We start from the raw sequence: 20,093 nt of genomic DNA on the forward strand, positions 1-20,093 counted from the left end.
GCTGGGCTCTGGTGTCTTTGTGCAGACACTGGTGGCCAAGGGCATCGGGCCCAGGAAGCACCAGTCAAGGCTGGTGTTAAATGTCGGGGCACTGGGCAGTACATGAGATGTTCTGGTGAGCCACTTGGCAATTTCTGCCCATTACTCTAGAAGGCTGTGCCTCCAGCACCCTCATGAGCTGAGATCTCCTCTCTGGTCCCACAGCATCCTAACTGGTTGACTCAGCTTCCTTCTTTGAAATATTTACTCAGAGTCCCGGTTATTGCACGGTTCTGCAGCCATTCTTGGTTAAGCTCTGATTTAAGATATTAAAACTGGGCCCCAAGAAAGTTGAGCCCAGTAGCCGAAAGGACCCCTATTGAATCCTGTGAGGACAAATCCAAGGACACAGCTGCTGCTGAGCTATCACAGTAGAATGTCTGTCCTTCTCAGTGATGACCGCACTCCTGGGACAACACCTGCTAGTGACAGGGCTAGGTGCAACACCATGTGGACCTCTCAGATCACAGAAGCTACACAAGGTCAGAGGACAGAGCCTTGACTTTGCTGTCAGTAGGTGCCTGCGGTTCGGAATGGCCAGGGCTGCCACAGCAGCGTCCTATCCACTGGTCAGGTGTGGTGCACAGCACATCTGTGCACGCGGAGGCCTCCTCCAGGCTACTGGGCACAGATGTTTATGTGGTCACCTAGGAGTGGCGTTGGAAAGCAACTACAGGGTCCATGCTGACTCTAGTGCCCCCTAGTGTTCCCAGAACTCTGATGTTGCTACTACAGCTCCCCCTCAATATACCTACACACTGGTCTCCCTGGCTTCTGAAGCGTTTCCCAGATCCCTGCCTTTGGATCCTGGCTCAGCTTTCTTCTGGATTTGCATCGTTAACAATACCCCAACCTTTAGCTGAGCCTCTCAAAACTGGGCCTCCAAGCTACATTTTGCATGTCCCCAGGAAATCATCCTGAAGCTTTGTGTTAGGAGAAGGAAGAGTGAGAGAAAGTCTTGGCTGCCCCATTTGCTTCCCCAGCCCATAGGCACCTCTTCTCTAGAGAGCCAGACTTGTAGCCAGTCCTGACCTCACCCAGCAAGGCTAGGGGGGGGGGGGGGGGGACACTCTCAGTTTCCACAGAGAAGAGGCAGTGCTCGGGCATGGCCCCCACACCATCTGTACAGAATGGTTTGGATGTGTAGGCTGAGGCTGTGTGCTGCTCATTTATCAGAGGGCCTCTTCTGTGCCCAGGACCCCACCCCTACTTCTAGTTTCAGTTGCTCCTGTCGGAGCTGGTTTTGTGGGTCTCTTCTAAGGTAGATACAAAGACCCTCTGGCTCTTGCCATTTCCTCCCCCGCAAAACCAGCTCATGCCCCAGGATTAAGGTGAATCCACCAGAGCCAGGCCCTCTGGGAGACAGCTTCCTCGCCTACATTTCCGCCAGGTTAAGAGACAGCCTCCTCTCCTGCTTTTCTGCCAGGTTAATAGTGCTTCTGAATAAATCCTACCTCAGACTATTTTATAATTGCTGATGTTCCCTGATGTGCAAGATCTGAGACCAAGCTGTAAGAAAAATATAAATTAAATTTACTGATGTTAAACAGGGGAAAGGGCTCAGGTGGGGGAAAGTCAAGTACGCCCAAAAGCCCACAGCCAGCAGGAAGAGGAAAAATGTAACTCCTGCCTGATAATAGCACAGCTCAAAGAAACGAAACAAGGGCAACAGGAGACTCCTGCCTTCCTGCCCAGGCCTCTAGACTTCTGTTCATTCTTTTAGGTTTTTGTTTTGTTGTTGTTTTAGGGGTTTTGTTTTATGGTTTCTCCATGTAACCCTGTCTGTCCTGTAGACCAGGCTGGCCTCGAACTCACAGAAATCTACCTGCCTCTGCCTCCTGAGTGCTAGAACTGAAGGTATGTCCCACCACGCCTGGCTTTCTGTTCCATTCGTAGTCCTTTGGTAGATCCCTGGGTGTTGTCACTAGGTACATAAGTGGCTCTCAGCTATTCTCCTCCACTTTCATATTGTGTTCAAAGAGCCTGTAGAGGACTCAGTCCACAGCTTGGTGGGCAGAGTGCTTGACAAGTGTGCCTGAGGCCTTGAGTTCAATCCCCAACAACTCATACTCCCACTTGGCACTCCAGCTTCTGGGAGGTGGAGACAATCAGGATCAGGAGTTCAAAGTCATCCTTGGGTTACCTAGCAAGTTCTAGGCCAGCCCATCCCCAAAGGCTGGTTGAAAATTCGTGTGAAGTTCTGTGTTAGTGAGGACAGGTTGCCATAACAAAGTACTGTCTTCGCTGTGAGCGACTCAGACGAATGAGAGGTTGTTCTCTACCAGTTCTAGAAGCTAAAAGTCCAAAATCAAGGTATGGATGGTATTGCCTGATACCAAAGCAGTGAGGGATTTTGTTCCACACCACCTGTGGCCTCAGGGTTGGCTAGCCACGTTTGGTGTATTCCAAGGTGGTAAGAGATTTGTTCCACACTAGCCGTGGCATCTGGACTGGCTAGCCATGTTTGGTGTCCTTTAACTTGTAGCAACAGTACCCCACCTCTGCTTTAATCTTCCCACGATGCTATCCCTGTTGGCATGATGTCCAAACACCCTTTGTTCAAAAGGTCTTATTGGATTAGGGGTCATGCTGACATCATCTTAACTGGGTCCTTTCCTTTGCAAGACCCCTACATCCAGGTGGGCTTGTGAGATACTGGAGTTGGGGCTTCAGTACAGGAATTTAGGGATGATACATCAACCCCTATAGACCTTTGTTCTTTCTGTACCTCAACACAGATAAGTCCTCTGCGGCCCCAAAGACCCAAGAGTCAGGTGATCAATGTCATTGGAACCGAAAGGCGCTTCTCTGTGTCTCCAACATCACCGTCCTCCCAGCAGACACCCCCTCCAGTCACACCAAGAGCCAAGCTCAGCTTCAGCATTCAATCCAGTAAGTGGAACATAAGATGTTTTTCCTTATGGTCCCCCTGACCGTGGCGCTTTGTTCAGGACCCTCTCCCCAACAACAGACTGTTCAGGACCCTCTCCCCAGCAGCAGACTGAAAGTTAGATGAGCACCTGCCACCTGGGGGGCGTCCCTTGGGTTGCGGTGGAAAATCTAGACTTCAGCAACTCAAACAGAAACCTGTAAGGGGAGGTTGCTCTTTGGTTCCTGACTGCCCGGTCATGAATAATCACACAGAAACTATATTAATTACAACACTATTTGACCTATTAGCTCAGGCTTCTTATTAACTAACTCTTACATCTTAAATTAATCCATTTCTATTATTTTATATTTTACCACAAGGCTCGTTGTTTGTTGCCTCTTGCTTCTTGGGCAGCTACAAGGCATCTCCTAGACTCCTCCTATTCTCTTTCTCTATCACTGTTTGGATTTTCTACCTGGCTTTACTCTGCCCTGCCATAGGCCAAAGCAGCTTCTTTATTAACCATTGATAATAAAACATATTCATAGCATACAGGGGAATCCCACATCATCTCCCCTTTTCTTTCTAAACAAAAAGGTTTTAACCCTCAGTGCCAGAACTCAGCAAATAGAGAGTATAAGACCCAACCCAGGGCCAGAGTCCCTGCCTCAAAAAGGAGCCTTGAGAGCCACTGGTTGCCAGTGTGTTCTGGGGCCTTGGGATTCTGTGTCTAGTAGGATGTACAGTGAAAGAATTATTCCTTAATGCATAGAAATTTCTACTAGGGATGACAGATGGCTGCACAGCCCGGTCAGCCTGTTACTGCCACAGGCCTGCACACTAAAAGAGGATGAAATGACAAGTGTTATGTCACATCCGCTTTATCGCAATGATGTAGGCACCTGAGTGCCACTCCTGAGGACCACTGCTTTCCAAGCTCCATGCCAGGTCTTCCATGTTCACTTCTCAGCCACCCTGCCATTCCCCTGTTATCAGATAACCACTTAAGAAAACTCTAGAAACACCCATCAGTAAATGTGTTCGTTTTCCTCTTTGGTTTAAAATAAAACATCTTTTCCAAGAGTCTCAGCAAAAACTGATGGAATCAGCCTACCTTAGTGATCCCTCCTCCCTTACAAATGGCCACTTTTGTTTGCGCTCACAACCCATTGGACCTCCCTTGGCTCTGGAAAACAGCTGCTGACCCCTTTCTGTCTATAGTCACGGGATGGCCCTGGTGAGGGAACTGTGTGTGGTAGTTGCTGGCTGTGTGCCCCATCACTGAACAAGACCCATTGAGCTCTTCCAGTAGCAACTGTGACAGGCTGACCCCAAAGCCTGTCTGGCAGCTGTCCACAGCCCTTGTCACACCAACTGTGTGGATGCCACAAAAGAAAAGGAAGCTCATGGACAGTAGGTTTTACAAAGTGAATTGATATGTTGCTTCAAGTATTGGTACTCTCAAGTTTCCTTTCTAGAACATTCTACCAGGGGAGAATTCCACTCTTTGTATTCTCCATTCCTCTTTGCCTTCTTCTCTGCCCTTTTGGCAAGTGTTTCTGTGAAGGAAGGGAAGACAAGGGGAGGCCCAGGAGGCCTTCTGGTTCCATTGTAACTCTTTCTGCTTATTCCAGGTCTGGAGTTGAACGGCATGACGGGAATGGATGTGGCTGATGTCCCACCCCCTCTGCCCCTCAAAGGCAACATTGCAGATTATGGGAATCTGATGGAAAACCAGGATTTGTTGGGCTCACCCACATCTCCTCTTCCCCCGCAGCGGGTAAGTGGGATCTAAACCATGGGTCTTTAGTTACTGCCCCCAACCTTCCGAATCTCAGTAGGTTTCCCTTGACCTCATGAGAAAACAGCACAGAATGGACCTGGATTTGATTCTGAGAGAAGAGTTGAGGAGTAAGGCCTGAGATGTATACAATCTGTGATTCTTCCTCTTAGCCCTAGCTGCAGGCAGCCTGCCTCCCTTCCAGTGCTGCAGCCATCCCCATTGCTGCCCTTGCTCTGAAGTCATTCTGATGGAAATGTCAATCTTTGAGCTATTAATACTGCCAGCAGCATCGATGCCAAGAGGTCTGTCTGACTACATTAGAATAATGTTGTTCCATAGGGAAGGCTTCCTTTGTTTCCCACCGTCGTGGTCCTCTAGTTCCTCTGGGCAATATTGCCATCATGCTGACAGGTCCCTAGTGGCCACAGGCACTCACTGCCAGGAGAGTCCGCAGAAGGGGTCCTCTTTGTTGCAGAGAGTGCATGCCCTGCCTCACTGGTTCATCAGCCTTCAAGTGCTGCCCCCCCCCCCAAAAAAAAATCTTGGTTCAAGTTTTGTACCTGGCTTCTACTGGCAGTATTCATGAGCAGCCAGCCTGAACCCTTCTTCAGCACTGGTCCCCACCAGACCCTGTTTTTAAAGTCATTAATTATGTCTAACGTGCTTCCTGATGAGCTGCCTCGGGCCTGCCTGCTAATGCAAACAGTAGAGAAAAGTCCTCAGTGCCACACCGCAGTGGGTCCTCACAGCTGCTGTCATGCATGGCCCTGGTCCTGTGTGTAGAGAAAGTAAGGCCAGGGAGGAGGCACAAGGATGAGTTACACAGCCATGGCAGAAATGTCCGCTCCAAACTCCCTGTTACCAGGTCACAGTATTCATGGCCTTATAAAGTTAAATCAACCTTGTTTGGAGAGTAAAACACCCCAGCCCATATTTGTACAGCTGGTCATACTTTTTGCTGTTCAGCTCCCATAATGCAATGTTAAGGCCCCCCAGAGCCCCCAAGAGCCCTGATGATATGAGATTGACTGGCGGCTATTACAAGGCACAGAGAATTTGTTTTCTTCAGTCATAGTAAAAATAAAGCTTCATGCCATTTCTTTTTCTTTCTTGGGGCGACTTTTTACTGGGTGTTCCGCACACTCCTTTTTTCTCTTCTTGTGAAAGCAGAAAGGAAGGCTGAGGTGATGGCTCAATGGGTAAAATGCCTGCCGTGCAAGTTATGGGACCCGAGTTCAATCCACGAGAACCCACGTAAGAACACCAGGCATGTTGGCAGTCACCTGCCATCCCAGCACTGGGGAGACAGGAAGGGCTCTGAAACTCACTGGCCAGCCATGCTAGCCAGATTGGTGAGCGCCAGGTTTTGTGACAAATCTTGTCTCAAATAAAGTGGAGAGCGACTTAGAAGATGCCACCATCGGACTTTTTCTGTGACCTGTGAGAGGCAGGTGGCTCTTCTGAAGCTAAAGTGTCATTTATGTAGGAATAGCGATGTCAACTGGGGAGCTGGCCCTGGAGAAGGGGTATTATACATGGGTAGAGGGCTCAGGCCGCTACTGAGATGTAAACTTTACTCTCCAGCCCAAAAGGGGACCCAAGGACTCGAGGAGGGAACCTCCACTTCCTTAGTGTGTTACATCCTTATTAGTTGATTATAACCTTTTTTAAATTAGAAAACAAAAAATACTCCCTTCTCCACACCAGGTCCTCCTATAATTGGAAAACTCTGAACTTGAAAGTGTGAACAAGTCCATTTTTTTTTTTTTTTTTTTTTTTTTTTTTGGTTTTTCAAGACAGGGTTTCTCTGTGGCTTTGGAGCCTGTCCTGGAACTAGCTCTTGTAGACCAGGCTGGTCTCGAACTCACAGAGATCCGCCTGCCTCTGCCTCCCGAGTGCTGGGATTAAAGGCGTGCGCCACCACCGCCCGGCGAACAAGTCCATTTCTGTCACCCATCCACACAGGGGGACAGATCCATCATCCGAAGTTGTCAGTGCCATTGGTGATAGTGAGGGACCGACAAGCTCTGGCTGCAGTTCCAGCTATAAAGCGGGTGCAAATTCAATTAGATTAATTACCCAACTCCCTTTGCGATCAGTTTCTGGTTTAATTTGGAGCCTGAGCTCAAGTTTGGGTGACAGGCCGGTGGTTAGTGTGTCGTCATTAGTTAAGGCATCTTCTCAGGTGCCTCCCGCTGCACGGGCTTGAGAGCCGTCGTTGGCTAATGATCGTTCATCTGCTGTGGGAGGTGATCGATAGCCTCCCGTCACTCTCATCGACCGGCCTCAGGCTTGTCGGTGGCTCTATCTCCAGTTGTTGCCATTTTAAGCTGTCATTCATTTCAGAGTGGCTCATATGGCCAGTCATGTGAGCTATAATTTTGCTTAACGGTGATAAACCCAACATTCTGTTGCGTGGTATTAAAGGCATCTTAGGCGTCTAACACTGTATTTTCCTTGGACCATGTTGGTCCTGACTGCAGTTACTCTATGTTGGATGTCACCATAACTTTCACCTATAAACACACCTACAATGAATGTTCCAGACCATCAAATCAGTGTTTTGTGTTTTATTTTTTTTCTTCACAGTGCACATCAACCTTAAAAAGACTTACAAATGTACTCTTTACTTTTCTTTGGTGTGTGTGTGTGTGTGTGTGTGTGTGTGTTTATATGTGTGTATAGGTGCATCTGGACAGGGGCATATCTGCATGTGGAAGCCAGATGTTGACATCTGATGTCTTCCTTAATTGCTCTCCATTTTATTGTTTGAGACAGGTCTGCCACTAAACCTGAATCTCACTGACTGGGCTAGATTGGATGGCCAGCAAAGCCCAGGAATCCTCTTGTCTCTCAGGCAGGGATTAGAGGCCTGTACTGCTATGCCCGGTTTTTCACTGGGGTTCTGGAGATCTGCTCTCAGGTCCCTATGATTGCTTGGCAAGCGCTTCACAACTGAGCCAGCTCCCAAGGCCCCCACTTCCCTCTGTAAAATGGCTAGTGTTAGAGATGGAGCTTCTTCCTTCTGTATCTAGCACTGGGGTGATGGTGTATTTACCTGTCTGTGAATCAGGATCAGGCTAGGGCAGTGAGTAAGACTCCTGTGTCACGGATCTGCCCTTGAGAACTTCTCTCGCATGCAGACTCACTGCAGCCTCTGCTGAAAGATTGTGACACATGCCCTCACATTGCATGGTAGCTCTTGAACATTTCTTGAGACTTCTGCCTGCAGTAGGCTCCCACCTTACCCAGTCTGCCAGTTTCTTTATCTGATCACTCACTGTACCTTTCCTTGGGTGATAGAGGCACATCTCCCAGGCAGCTCTTGTCAGAGTCTGTGGTGGTCATGAGGGTCCCGAGAACAGTAGTGCACTGGCCACCTGAGCCATTCACAGAGGGCAGGTGGTGCATTGTTTTTTCTGATGGCTTTACAGCTGTGTGCTTATTTTCTTCTTTGGAAGGTATATTCCATTTGTTACTTTTCTATTCTCTGTGATGCAGGCTAAGAAGCAGAGGGAGGGAAGGGTTGATTGGCTCACAGTTTGAGGACTCACAGTTTGAGAGCTCACAGTCTATCATTGGAGGGGAAGGCATGATAACAGGTGGCCCTGAAGTGACTGGAGCTTGTAGAAAATACTTGCTCATAGGTCAGCTGAACAGGGAACAGATAAAGGACAGGATGGAGAACCTGGAGATAAGTCTCAAGGCCTTCCCTGCCACCAGCATCTTCCTTCCTTCAGCAAGGCTCTGTCTCCCAAGGGTTGACACAGAGGGCAAGAGTCAAAGTGTTCAAACACATGGGCCCGCAAGGGAGGAAACATTTACAGTGAAACTATACCAGAAACCCAAGGTACCTTGTTGCTTGTGGACCAATACAGCAAGTCCCTTACTTTTGTTAATACAGTTTCCTTCACCCACAGCTATGACCACAGCTTCTGCCGGTCCAGGTTTTGGCTACTTTCCAGCCTGAGCGAGAGCATGTGTGACCCACAAATCGTAAAACATTACTTTCCTGAAAAAGCTTGCTGACCTGGGCTGTCAGTTCAGAAGGCAAGGGAGGGTCTCTTCCCATAGCCTGGAGAGACTTTTCTCTGGACACAGATCTGTTGCTAGGCCAATGACACCTGAATCTAAAACCACAAACAGTGGTTCTCAGGAGAGCACTTACCATGTACACAGACTCAGATGTCAGAAAGCCCCGTGGCTGCAGGGCAGCCAGGGTGAGGTAGCTGACATGCTGGCAAAAAGCCAGGCAGAGTGGAGCCAGGTCACCAGGAGAGGGTCAGTTCCCATCATAAGTGTCCAGGCTGACTTCCCAATGCCATGTCAAGTAAGACCCCAGAAAAACAAACAGCAACCACATCAACAAAAGTAGGTGCTTCTCTGAGGACACCAATAACATGATGGCTTCTTTATACTCCTGTTTCCTAGCAACAGCCGCCTCCACTGCCCAGCAAAACGCCACCTCCTCCCCCTCCGAAGACAACCCGCAAGCAGACCTCGGTGGACTCTGGGATCGTGCAGTGATTGCCCTGGGATGAGAAAGCTCTTCTCCTTTCTCCCTTTCCATCTACTGTGCCTGCCGATGGCCTCCCCCAGGACCTGGGATGGCCCATCTTAGTGTGATGGCTTTTTCTGGAAAGGAGCTCTTCCTAGCTGTGGGACCAGAGGCCCTAAGTATCTCAGAGCGCAGTGGGAATGAGGCCAAGTTATACATACTCTGGATTTTTGGTTTTTTTTTTTTTTTTTTTAAAAGTTGGGGCCTCTGAGTGTGTCAGCCTTTCAGATGGCCTCAGTCTTGCCATGACATCCTTCCCTTTGTGCCAAATGACTTGTATTCATTTGCAGAGAGCTTGGCTGATGTGAGTTAGCCAAGTGGGAGGGATGAGGCCACCCCTCCTCCTGACCCCCACCCCTGAGAAGCTATGCAGTAAACTTATAAGGATCCTCATGCTGCCTCCGCAGCCGCCCAGACTCTAGCTCACCCCCAAGGGCTGACTGCTCAGCCCCATCCTTGCTGCATCTGTGGTGTGACTTGTGTGATTGAGTGTCACTTCAGCTGACATCAAGCAACTAAGTGTACTCCTTCAGAGAAGATCTTGATTTCCCTTGGCATAATTTAAAGTAGGGATATCTCTCAGTTACTAAAGAGATACTAATATATGGAGTAGAGACACCATTAAAATACTGGATCAAATGGAAAATAAATACAAGCATAGGAAGGTGAATTTTCATTCTTTTTTAAATATGGTTTTAATTGGGTGGCTTCTCTGTGGTCTCATTGTGTACAGAAGTTTGTATATATGGTGGTTCTCAGAGCTCCTGTGAGTGTCTGCGACCCTTGTTTACTCCAGCGGGCCTCTAAAAATGAACTCCAATGTGTCTTCTTCATGTTTAACTGCTGGAAATATTTGTTTTTGAAATCCCACAAATTAAATTGTTGTCCAGATTCCCAAGGTCCTGAAAATGTTGGTGGAAAATGATTTTTTTTTAAAAACTAACTTTGTATAACCTAATATTTTTATTTGATCATCTATATTTTTTTATTCACTATGATCATGATATTGTTTGTTCTAGGAGAGTTCAAAGTTAATCACTGACAAATGAAAAATAAATGTTATTTAAAAAGGACTCAGTGTCTGGCCTCTTTTATCATTTAACATAAAATACAAATGCTACTTTCTTAATAAAAAAAACAGACAAACACACACTTATATATGTACCCACCCACCTTCCTCAAACATAATTGTGTGTGCGTTTGTGTGTATGTGTGTATGTATGCTCATGTATTTGTGCACATGGGTGTGCACGTCTGCTCATGAGCGTAGGGGTCAGAAGTCTTACTCAGTTGTTCTTCACATTGTTCTTTGAGGCAGGTCACATGAACCTCAAGCCTAAAGTGAGGTCAGCCCCCAAGAGAAGCTCTGCAATAACCTTGTAAAGATTAAACTGGACTGGCTGGCCATCAAACCTCAGGGATCTGCTTGTCTCTGCTTCCCCAGAACTGGGACTATAAATGTTTATCACTGCCCCCAGCTGTCTGTATATGGATCCTAGGGCTCAAGCTCAGGCCCTCATGTTTGTGTGGTAAACACTGTCCCAACTGAGCCATCTTCTCAGCCCTTAAACATAATTGTTCTTTAATTTTGAAAGTCTTTTCTTTATTCTGAAGACTCTCATGCATACATACAGTGAGATATAACCATAGCTACCACCCGTCATTCCCTGCCTCCAGCCTCATCCCGCATACAGATCCCCCTAGCTCAACTTAATGTCTTTTTTCTTTTATTAATAATTTTTTTGTTTTTCAAAACAAGGTTTCTTTGTTGTTTTTCTTCTTCTTCTTTTTTTAATAACACTAAGTCAGCTGGTAGTAATGCATGTGTGTGAGGCCATTCACAGGAGCATGGGAAATCCAGCAGCAGCCACAGCCTCAAAAAAAAAAAATAATTATCACCCCCTCCCAATAGCTTCTCGTTAAGAGGTAGAGCCTGGAGATGGTCTACCTGGCTTGATCTTATGTAGGTGACCACAGCTGCTGGGAGTTCCTGGCTGCTTAGCTGGGTCAGACCCAGAAGACAGCGTTTCATAGCACGACCCCCACATCCTCCACTCCTACATCCTTTCTGCCTCCTCCTCAGTGATGCTCCCTGAGCCTTCCTTGGGAGTGTGGGATGCTAACATAGATGTCCCACTTAGGACAGAGCACTCAGTCTTTTATTTATAGCACTCACATGTCCCTGAATTGCCTATTGTCCACGGCAGAAAGAACCTTCTCTGACCAAAGTTGAGAGGTCTATGGGTATAAGCACAGATAGTTCCCGGTCCAGGGCCCATGGCTGGGGAGATCATTGTTATTTAGCTAATCAGCCATGTTGTGCAAATACCTTCTAAGTATGTATGCTTGTACTTATAATTTTGAATCATTCCCATTTCATTGCCTCTGGTTTGGAACCCAGGTAGAAAATGCCCATCCATGAACATGTATGTCTTCACAGTCTACATCAGAATGCCCATCCATGAACATGTCCTTACAGCGTGCATCAAAATGCCCATCCATGAACATGTATGTCTTCACAGTCTACATCAGAATCTCCATCCATGAACATGTCCTCACAGTCTACGCCAGAGCTGCGCACTCCCACACTTCATTCCTCAGCTGGACCTGAGAGCTCCCAGCTGCTCACCAGTGGGGCCTCCTCCCTGACTGGGCATGGTCGATGCCTCTGTTGCTGATAACTTGTGAGAGGACTTTGTCCTTAGGTGAGTGGTTGAACTGGAGAGGCCTGGATGATCGAGAGCCTTCTCCAGAACCTAACACGCTAGATGTTAGACAGCAGCGGGCCCTCCATGCAGTGTGAGGGGCTCTCATTTCCCTTCTTTGAAAACATATTCAGTCCATAATAAAGTGCTTGTGTGTCTGTTTTCACCAGCGTGGAGGCGGCCTCTGGAGAAGCCAAGATGCTTCAGGGCATCTTTCCCATGTGTAGTAGCTGTCCCATTATGACTTAGAACAACTTCTAAGTATAATATAGCTGGGGGACTGGAGAGATGCCTCAGTTGGTTAGAACACTTGCTTCACCAACAGGAATCTCCATCACCTACTTAAAAAAAATACTTGTGTGACTGTGTGTCCCTGTAACCCCAGCAGTATGGAGGGCAGAGACAGGAGGGTCACTGGGGACTGTTGGCTGATGACCAGCTCCAGGTTCAATGAGAGAGCCCCCTTCAACTCAAGCAAATGAGGAAGAAAGTGATAGAGTAGGACACTTGATGTCTTCTTCTGGTGTCCCCACAAGCTCATGAGCAGTGTGTGTGTGTGTGTGTGTGTGTGTGTGTGTGTGTGTGTGTGTGTACATAAATATCCAGGACTCTGTAGTTGTCAAGGTGAAATCTTTTATTTGTGAACCTTTTTTTTTCTCACCTAGATAAACATTCATCCTCTAGCCTATGTGTTACTACCCACAGTCCTACAACAAATAGCTTTGACATACCAGTATGGGAGAAAGTCAAGAGTCCAGCCACTGGCTGCAGGTCATTTAAGAATGAGAAGATGCTGGTATCATTACACTGTCTCATACATGCAGCCACCAAAAACTGTGAGAATCAGTCCCCTGTGGGAATGGCATTTTACTGCGGGTGTGGCATCTGCCGTGGCTGTTCCTGATCTCCCAGGATGATTCTCCTGTGATACAACCCCAGCTGCAGTCCCCACCACCACCACACACCCCTCTGTATTACTTTTCTGTTACTGTGTCAACACATTGTGGTCAAGGCAATTTATATAAGGAAGTTCTTCCTAAGTTGGAAGCTTAGCTGGGTGGATGGGGTCTTGTCCTTCCTTCTTTATTTAATTCTCTAGTGGCAGAAAACTCCCAGATTCTCTTTCAAGTGGCAGACATAGCAGCTGAGCAGGAAGCTGGGAACACACATCTTCACCCTCAGGCACGAAGTAGAGAGAGTGAACTGAAAGCCACACCAGGCTATAAACTCTCAAAGCCTGCCTCTAGTGACATACTTCAGCAAGGTGACACGGCCTAAGCCTTCCCAAACAGCGCCACCTGAAGGCCAAGTGTTCAAATATCTGAGCCTGTGGGGGACATTCTCACTGAAACCAAAGCATCTTCCAGGGCCACACACCCCACACCAGGAAATACATGGAGAACGTTGTACAGTTACTGAGGAGAGAAGGGAGACAGTCAAAATGTCACAGAACTTTTCTTCATATATATTCACAGGTAGGGGGAGGGTGATCTCCAACTCTGTGCAGTCTTACAGTTTCCTCCGTGTGTCAGCCTTCTGTAAGAAAGGCCTGAGGTGAACCTACATACAGGGAAGGTCTGTCTGGTTTCAGCCCATCATAGATTAGCTGTGACACTTTGGGCTTGCTTGTGGCGACATGGTGCATTGTGGTAGGAGTGGAGGAAGGAGGCCCATTGCAAAACGGAAGAGAAAGGGGAGAAATTCTTCTGAAAATTTTCTGTGATTGGAGTGCATCCCACTCAGTCCCAACTCAGTTACCATGTGCCCATGGTTCCAAAGCCTAGAAACCAAGCCTTTAATGTAGGGTCATATCTGGAACAATCCAATCTCAAGCCACAGGGCTCAGCTTGTAGACCAAAGCCTTAATCAAAGCGAAATTAAGGTTCCCTGGCCTCCCTGACTTCTGAAATGAGGCTGGAAGGTTGTTAGCCTCTGGACACCTTGATAGGTCCTCTCCTCTAGGACAGGGTTCCCAACATCTTCATAGCCATCCTTTACAGAGCCTTTCAATACATCTTTTTCATCCTCACCATTTCTCATGGTAAATTTTTCTTCAAGTGTTCTGTGTTAGCCATTTTCTCATTGTTGTGACCAGACACGAGGTATGTAGGGATGCAGCGTGAGTTTTGGCTCACAGATTGAAGGTTCGGTGTGGAAGGCATGGCTATTAGAGCATGAGGCAGCTGGTCACATTGTCTCTGCAGTCCGGAAGCATGGAGAGATGAGTGGAGGCACTCGCTCACTTTCTCCCTTCCCTTCATTCCAGTACTCTAGCCCATGGTCGGGGGGACGCTGTCCGCATTCAGAGTGGACCTTCCTGTTTCCATTAACCCAGCCTAGAAAATACCTTCTAGCCACTCCCAGAGTTTTGTCTCTTTCGGTGACTCATGATCCTGTCAGAGTGACAGTTGTTATTAACCACCCCAGATCCTGTGTGTGGTTTATGAATATCTTTTGAATAAGAAGATGCTCTTGTTCACCAAGATTCAATTTTTGCCCTCTGGGGTGCATTATTGCACCACCATGAATGCAAACTCTAAAACTGGAAGGCGAGGCTCTTGTGTTCTATTTTTCTTTGATTGTTAGGAAGTTCAAGGCTAAGTTTAGCTCTCACAGAGTTACTTAAGTTTTGGCTTTATTTCCTTGGCTCTCCAGAATGCTCTCTGGCCTATTAAAAACTCACCTTTACTTTTAACTACCCAATTTAATATGTACTTCCTCCACATCCGTATTCAAAGTGAGTCGTATCTAAGCTTTAGCCTATAAATGGAAAAATCTTTTTTTTCCTATTTAAAAACCACCCTTGGTGCCTGAAGATTGCCACCTAGTATCTAAAGAAATTATTTAAAAATCAATTTTAAGATTATTCTTTCATGTAAAGATTTGATCTCTTTAATTCTTTACAGACTGTATTATCTTCTCCTCTGGATTCATCCATAGCACTGGGCTTCATGGGTCGTGTTCATGGAAGTCTTTGTGGATTTAATACCTTTTGGCTTTTGCTTTTTAGTTCTATATTTAATTGCTTTATTTTTCTTTTTTAAACGTCCATTTGGTATCTTCCCCCTTTTAGAACTCTGTAAACCTACTGTCTTGTGGGGTGTGCTCAGAAGAGTGGGGACTCTAATCCTTTGACCCAAGTGTCTTAAATTTGACAGACCCTGTTGACCCCTCACCTACATAATCTGCTGTTCCTGCCGCTTGCTCTGGGGCCTAAATTAGTGTCCTAGGTCCGAAAGGGAGTGAGAGTAGCCCTCCTGTTTGACTCGGATGAAGCTCATCTTAATAAATTCGCTAAATTTGTTTTAGCCTCAAACATTAAAGGTATGATATAGTCTTTCTTGTTTGTTTGTATTTCCTTGAGTTTGTTGAGACAGGCGCTCTGTAGCCTGGGCTGGTGCAGAACTCAAGACAAACCTCCTGCCTCAGCCTCCTGATTGCTGAGATTACAGATATGGCCCACTGTGCTCCTTTGGGGGAGTCTTATCCATTGCTCAGCACAGCTGTGGGTGTTTCCAGGAAGCCGTCTGTAAATAGGATCAACATCTGTAATCAACTGACTTTTTTTTTTAATGGTTTTTCAAGACAGAGTTTCTCTGCAGCTTTGGAGCCTGTCCTGGAACTAGCTCTTGTAGATCAGGCTGGCCTTGAACTCACAGAGAGCCGCCTGCCTCTGCCTCCTGAGTGTTGGGACTAAAGGCGTGCACCACAGCTGCCCAGCTACGTTGACTTTTAGTAATTGTAATTGATAATGTGGGTGGTCCTCAGCAAAGCAATTTGAGGCCTGACAAAGAAAACAGTTTTCTGGAGAAAATAATTCTTGCCATAAGACCAGACATCCTTGGCCTGACTTTGTAATTAGTTGCCCATTGCAAGTTTGAACTCACCATGGTATGAGCAATTTATTAGTCTATGTCTGTGTGTGTGTGTGTGTCTGTCTCTCTGTCTCTCTCCCTCAGTCCCTACCGCCTTCCCTCTTCCCCTCTCCTCTCCCCATTCCCATCTATTTTCTCTGTCTTCTCTCTCACTTCTCTCCTCTCCCTTCTCTCTCTCTCCTGTCTCCATCCCCCCCTCTCCCTTCTCCCCATTCTTCCTTCTCCACTCTTTTCTTCCTCTCCACTCCCTTCTCTTCCATCTTCTCCCCATCACCTATCTTCTTCCTCCTTTCTCTCCCCATTTTATTCCTTACACCCCCTCTCTTCTCCTCATTCTCCCTCTCCACTCTTCCCTGCCCCCTCTTCTCTCTACCCTCTCATCTCTCCTTTCTCTTTACTCTTTACCCCTCATTCCTTCTCTTTCCCTTCTCTGTGCCTTTCTTCCCCCTCCACCCTTCTCTCTCACATTCTCCCTCTTTTTTTCCCTCTCTCCTCTTGCCTTCCTCCCTTAAGTAGCTTCTTGTCAATGTCTGGTCACCGGGAAAGGGAAAGTAGCCATGCCCATGCAGTCAACGTTGACTTCTTGGCTTTAATGTCCATGTTGAGGCTATGTACAAAAAAATTATCCTCATTGGAAGAAAAACCACAGTACAGCAAGGGGGATAGTACGGTACCCAGGAGACAGCTTACGTTGAATGATGCAGGGAGAGCAACACACAGTGCCCTGCCACAGAGTATCACTCAAAAGTGCTGGAGATATCTTTCGCCCAGGAAAACTGATGGGATTTTCAACAACTTCTCTGAGTCTCCTAACCACATCCACAAACAAGTCTGTGTATTGTCACCACTGACACTAACAGCAAAGTCTCTGCTCAGAACCCCAAAGAGCAAAGGTGAGCCCCTTCCTGAGCCTGTGAACTCAGGGTCAAGAGGTCCTTTCCTGTCACTGTCAAATGTTTCCAGGGCTCCTGCCAGGTGGGACCTTCTTCAGTCTCCTGGTCTGCTGTGAGCAGAGCTAACATTGTCTCTGAAGTTCCTCTGGGAGAGAATAGGTAAGGCTCAAGGGAGGCTATTCTATACAAAAAAAAAAAAAAAAAGACTCCGTGGTCCCCACGGGTGAGGAGGAAGGTGAGCTCAGCTCCCCAGAGCTGCAATGTTTGAATGGAGCCTTGAGCTGCTGTGGAAGGAACTAAGTAAGAACCCAGGGCATAGTGTCAGGGAATGAATTGGGAATAGTTCAGAAGCAGGAGGAAGAGGTTAGCGAGACACGAAGGGAAGGAGTGCCTGGAGCCATGGGCAGAGACTTAGAGAGACCAGGCTATGTGGGAGGGGCCTACTGTCCTTGGTTTCGATTCAAAGGCAAGAAGAATGACCACCACCCCAGATGAGGGGTCTGTAGGAGAATGCTCTTCTACCAATAACAAGGAAATGGAAGGACATGCCATGAGGTCTCTAGCATCACCGCCATCACTAGATGAAGCCAGCATCCATACTTTAGAGGAAGCAAAGGGACCCTCTTTGGGTGAAAGTTGGCTTTGGAAAATTGTTTCTACCATTAGAATTGGGGATATTCTTGCTGGGAATGGGGCATGAAAAGCAACAGAGAAAACTCCTGAAAATGTCCAGGGTGCCCCTGGTCATTAAGAGATAAAAACACATCCTCATACATGCTGCCATGAGCCTCTGCCTCCACCACACTGGCACCCCGTTTCAGCAGCAGCTCCGACGGTTCGTATCCATGGCCCACTCCTAAATGCACAAATTGATCATCACTCCGGGATTCTGAAGTGAGCCATGCAGTGGCCATAGTGGAAAGCATCCACAGAAACCACCTGAGTCGAGAAAGCCACCCAGGATTGCTGCTGGCTCCCAGCACCCAGACTCCCCAGCTGCTAATGGGAAGGTGCAGCAATTTGGGAGGCAAAAATAATCAGTTTGGGAACGGAATATTTTTGAATTAGCATAAATTAGGCTATTTAAAAATACTTGTTAACAGTTAATTTAGCATTATGCACCCTCTTGTTGGAGAGGAGGACACTTAATATTGAATAAGGAGCTACCTGCAAAAAGCAGGGTTATTTTTAAACACCTGCGTATTTTTGGTTTCTCGGCAGGGTATACAGACAACATCTGCAGGCTTTCACTGCCTGGCGGAGGCTTTTTCACATGGAGAGCAAACTTCATAAAAGCAAGGCGATTATGATGGTGAGGCTACGGCAGAGCCATCCCCCCGTTTTTCTGAAGTGTTGGTGAAATGGGTGCTTTTCGATATGAGCACTCTTTGATTTTCGCCTTGGAGTAAAGACTGCACCGTTTATTTGGTTTCGATGGCTTGAGTGTGCTCAGTTGGCAGCCCAGGTGGCCAGTGGGCAGGAGTCAGGATCACAGTTCTCACAGTCTTGGGTATGGATCCCCTTGAGGAGGAATGCTGGGGATGGAGCACAAACCTGGTGGTTGGTCCAGCGTGGCCTCCAGGTGCCTCGGCCATCCTGGCTGTGGCAGTTCTGCACAGAAGTCACTGGAGAGTTCTGATTCCAGGCCCAGGTCTCCACAGCTCAGCGTCAAGGGCGTGTCAAGAGACCGAATGTGGCCTCAGCCTGGCCTCTGCTGCTTTTGAATCCCTAACCCAGACAAAGGCCCTTTCTCCTACACATTCACATTTGAGTCCTTCCACTGTTTGCTGTGATCAGAGGTGAAAGAAAATTGGGTCCACAGCTAGCAGAGGCTCATGGTGTTAAAAAGTAGGAAATGGATTCCAGAATTTTCCCTAAGGCAAAGGCTCTTGGGATTCGGGCAGTGTCCTCAAGTTTTAGATCCTCCATTCATTCATCACAGTATTTGGAAGCTCAAGGCACAGAAGAGTCATGCAGTTTACCAGGGTCACATAGCTGACTTTCTATTTGAAGACTGATGTGGGATGTCCTTCTGTATATGTGTTGCTTTTAGTGATTAATGAATAAGGATCTTTTGCCCAGTAAAGTGATTTACTTTATCAGAGTAAAGTCAGGCAGGAAATCCAAATATATATATATATATATATATATATATTTCTCATATATATATATATGAGAGAGAGAGAGAGAGAGAGAGAGAGAGAGTAGGTAGAGTCAAGGAGATGCCTTGTAGCTGACGAAGGAGACAGACGCTGGAAAATTACCAGTAGGCCACAGCCTCATGGTGATACATAGATTACTAGAAATGGATTAATTTAATATGTAAGACCATCTAGAAATATGCCTAAGCTGTTGGCCAAACAATGGTGTAATTAATATAGTTTCTGTGTGATTATTCGGGTCTGGGTGACTGGGAACAAAAAGAGCACTCTCTGTTTACAGAAGGCATCTCCTGAACTCATGTTGGATTAGGAATGGATGGCTTAATGGGCAGGTCTTCTGCTTCCCTAAGGGTCTCCATTTCCCTACAGATGTTCTGCATGTCTCACACTTCAACAATCATCTACATGTTGGATACCAGGCTGCCATCTTCCTTTTCTCTACCGGAACAATGACACAACCCTCTAGGCTACAGAAGCTCCTGTGTGTGCAGTTGAGTGTGTATGTCTATGTCTCTATTGCTCCTCACCTTCTTTCTTTGAGACAGGATCTTCCACTGAACCTGGATCTTGATCTCGCTGTTTCAGTTAGACTTTCTGGCCGGCAACTTCCCAGGATCCGCTTGTCTCCACCTCCCCAATGCTGGGGTTGCAAGTATGTGCTCCAGGCTTGGCCTTTTTTTTTTTTTTTTTTTTTACCTGGGTTCTGGGGATCGAACTCACGTCCTCATGCTTGCACAGCAAGCCCTTTACCCACTGAGCCATGTCCTCGACCTGCTACAACTGCTTTCTGACTAGTGTGTTCATGTGAGCCAAGGCTACGACTGCTAGAGATGATCTTTATCCTGGTTCCTTCTGCAGAATATTGCCACATCCGGTGACTATAAATCGCCCTGAGTATCTAACCTGCCAATGAGTAGAATATAAGTCCTTTTACAACTTGCCATGGATGACCACATTGTGTAGATGGTGAGAAGCTTCTGGCTACATGTTAATAGCACTTTCTTCTGGCAGGCCAATAAGGCTGCCCCACCCTGGCTGGGGGAAAGGCTTGTGTCTCCGCCTGTCCTGCACCCCTGACAAAGGTCCCTATTCCTTCCAGGTCTCAGCTCAGTTCCCAGGCTCCTGGCAGCACAGCTAAAAGCCCACAGAATAAGGCTGGGAGAACCCAGGGAGCTAAGCAGTTACCACGGGGGTTCCTATTTAGGC

General features: G+C 47.1%; 1 protein-coding gene across 2 annotated transcripts in view; it reads left to right on the forward strand.

Moving 5' to 3' along the window:
* Dock1 (dedicator of cytokinesis 1) overlaps window positions 1-10,325 on the forward strand; it is a 504,121-nt gene extending 493,796 nt beyond the window's left edge. For both annotated transcript variants that reach the window (XM_038330219.1, XM_038330227.1), the window contains exons 50-52: window positions 2,778-2,931; window positions 4,546-4,691; window positions 9,126-10,325. In XM_038330219.1, the coding sequence (XP_038186147.1) occupies window positions 2,778-2,931; window positions 4,546-4,691; window positions 9,126-9,221 (396 nt within the window). In that variant the 3' untranslated portion in view covers window positions 9,222-10,325. The remainder of the gene's footprint in view (window positions 1-2,777; window positions 2,932-4,545; window positions 4,692-9,125) is intronic.
* Window positions 10,326-20,093: the final 9,768 nt, after the last annotated feature.

The sequence above is a fragment of the Arvicola amphibius genome, chromosome 1 (genome assembly GCF_903992535.2).
Source record: "Arvicola amphibius chromosome 1, mArvAmp1.2, whole genome shotgun sequence".
NCBI lineage: Eukaryota > Metazoa > Chordata > Mammalia > Rodentia > Cricetidae > Arvicola > Arvicola amphibius.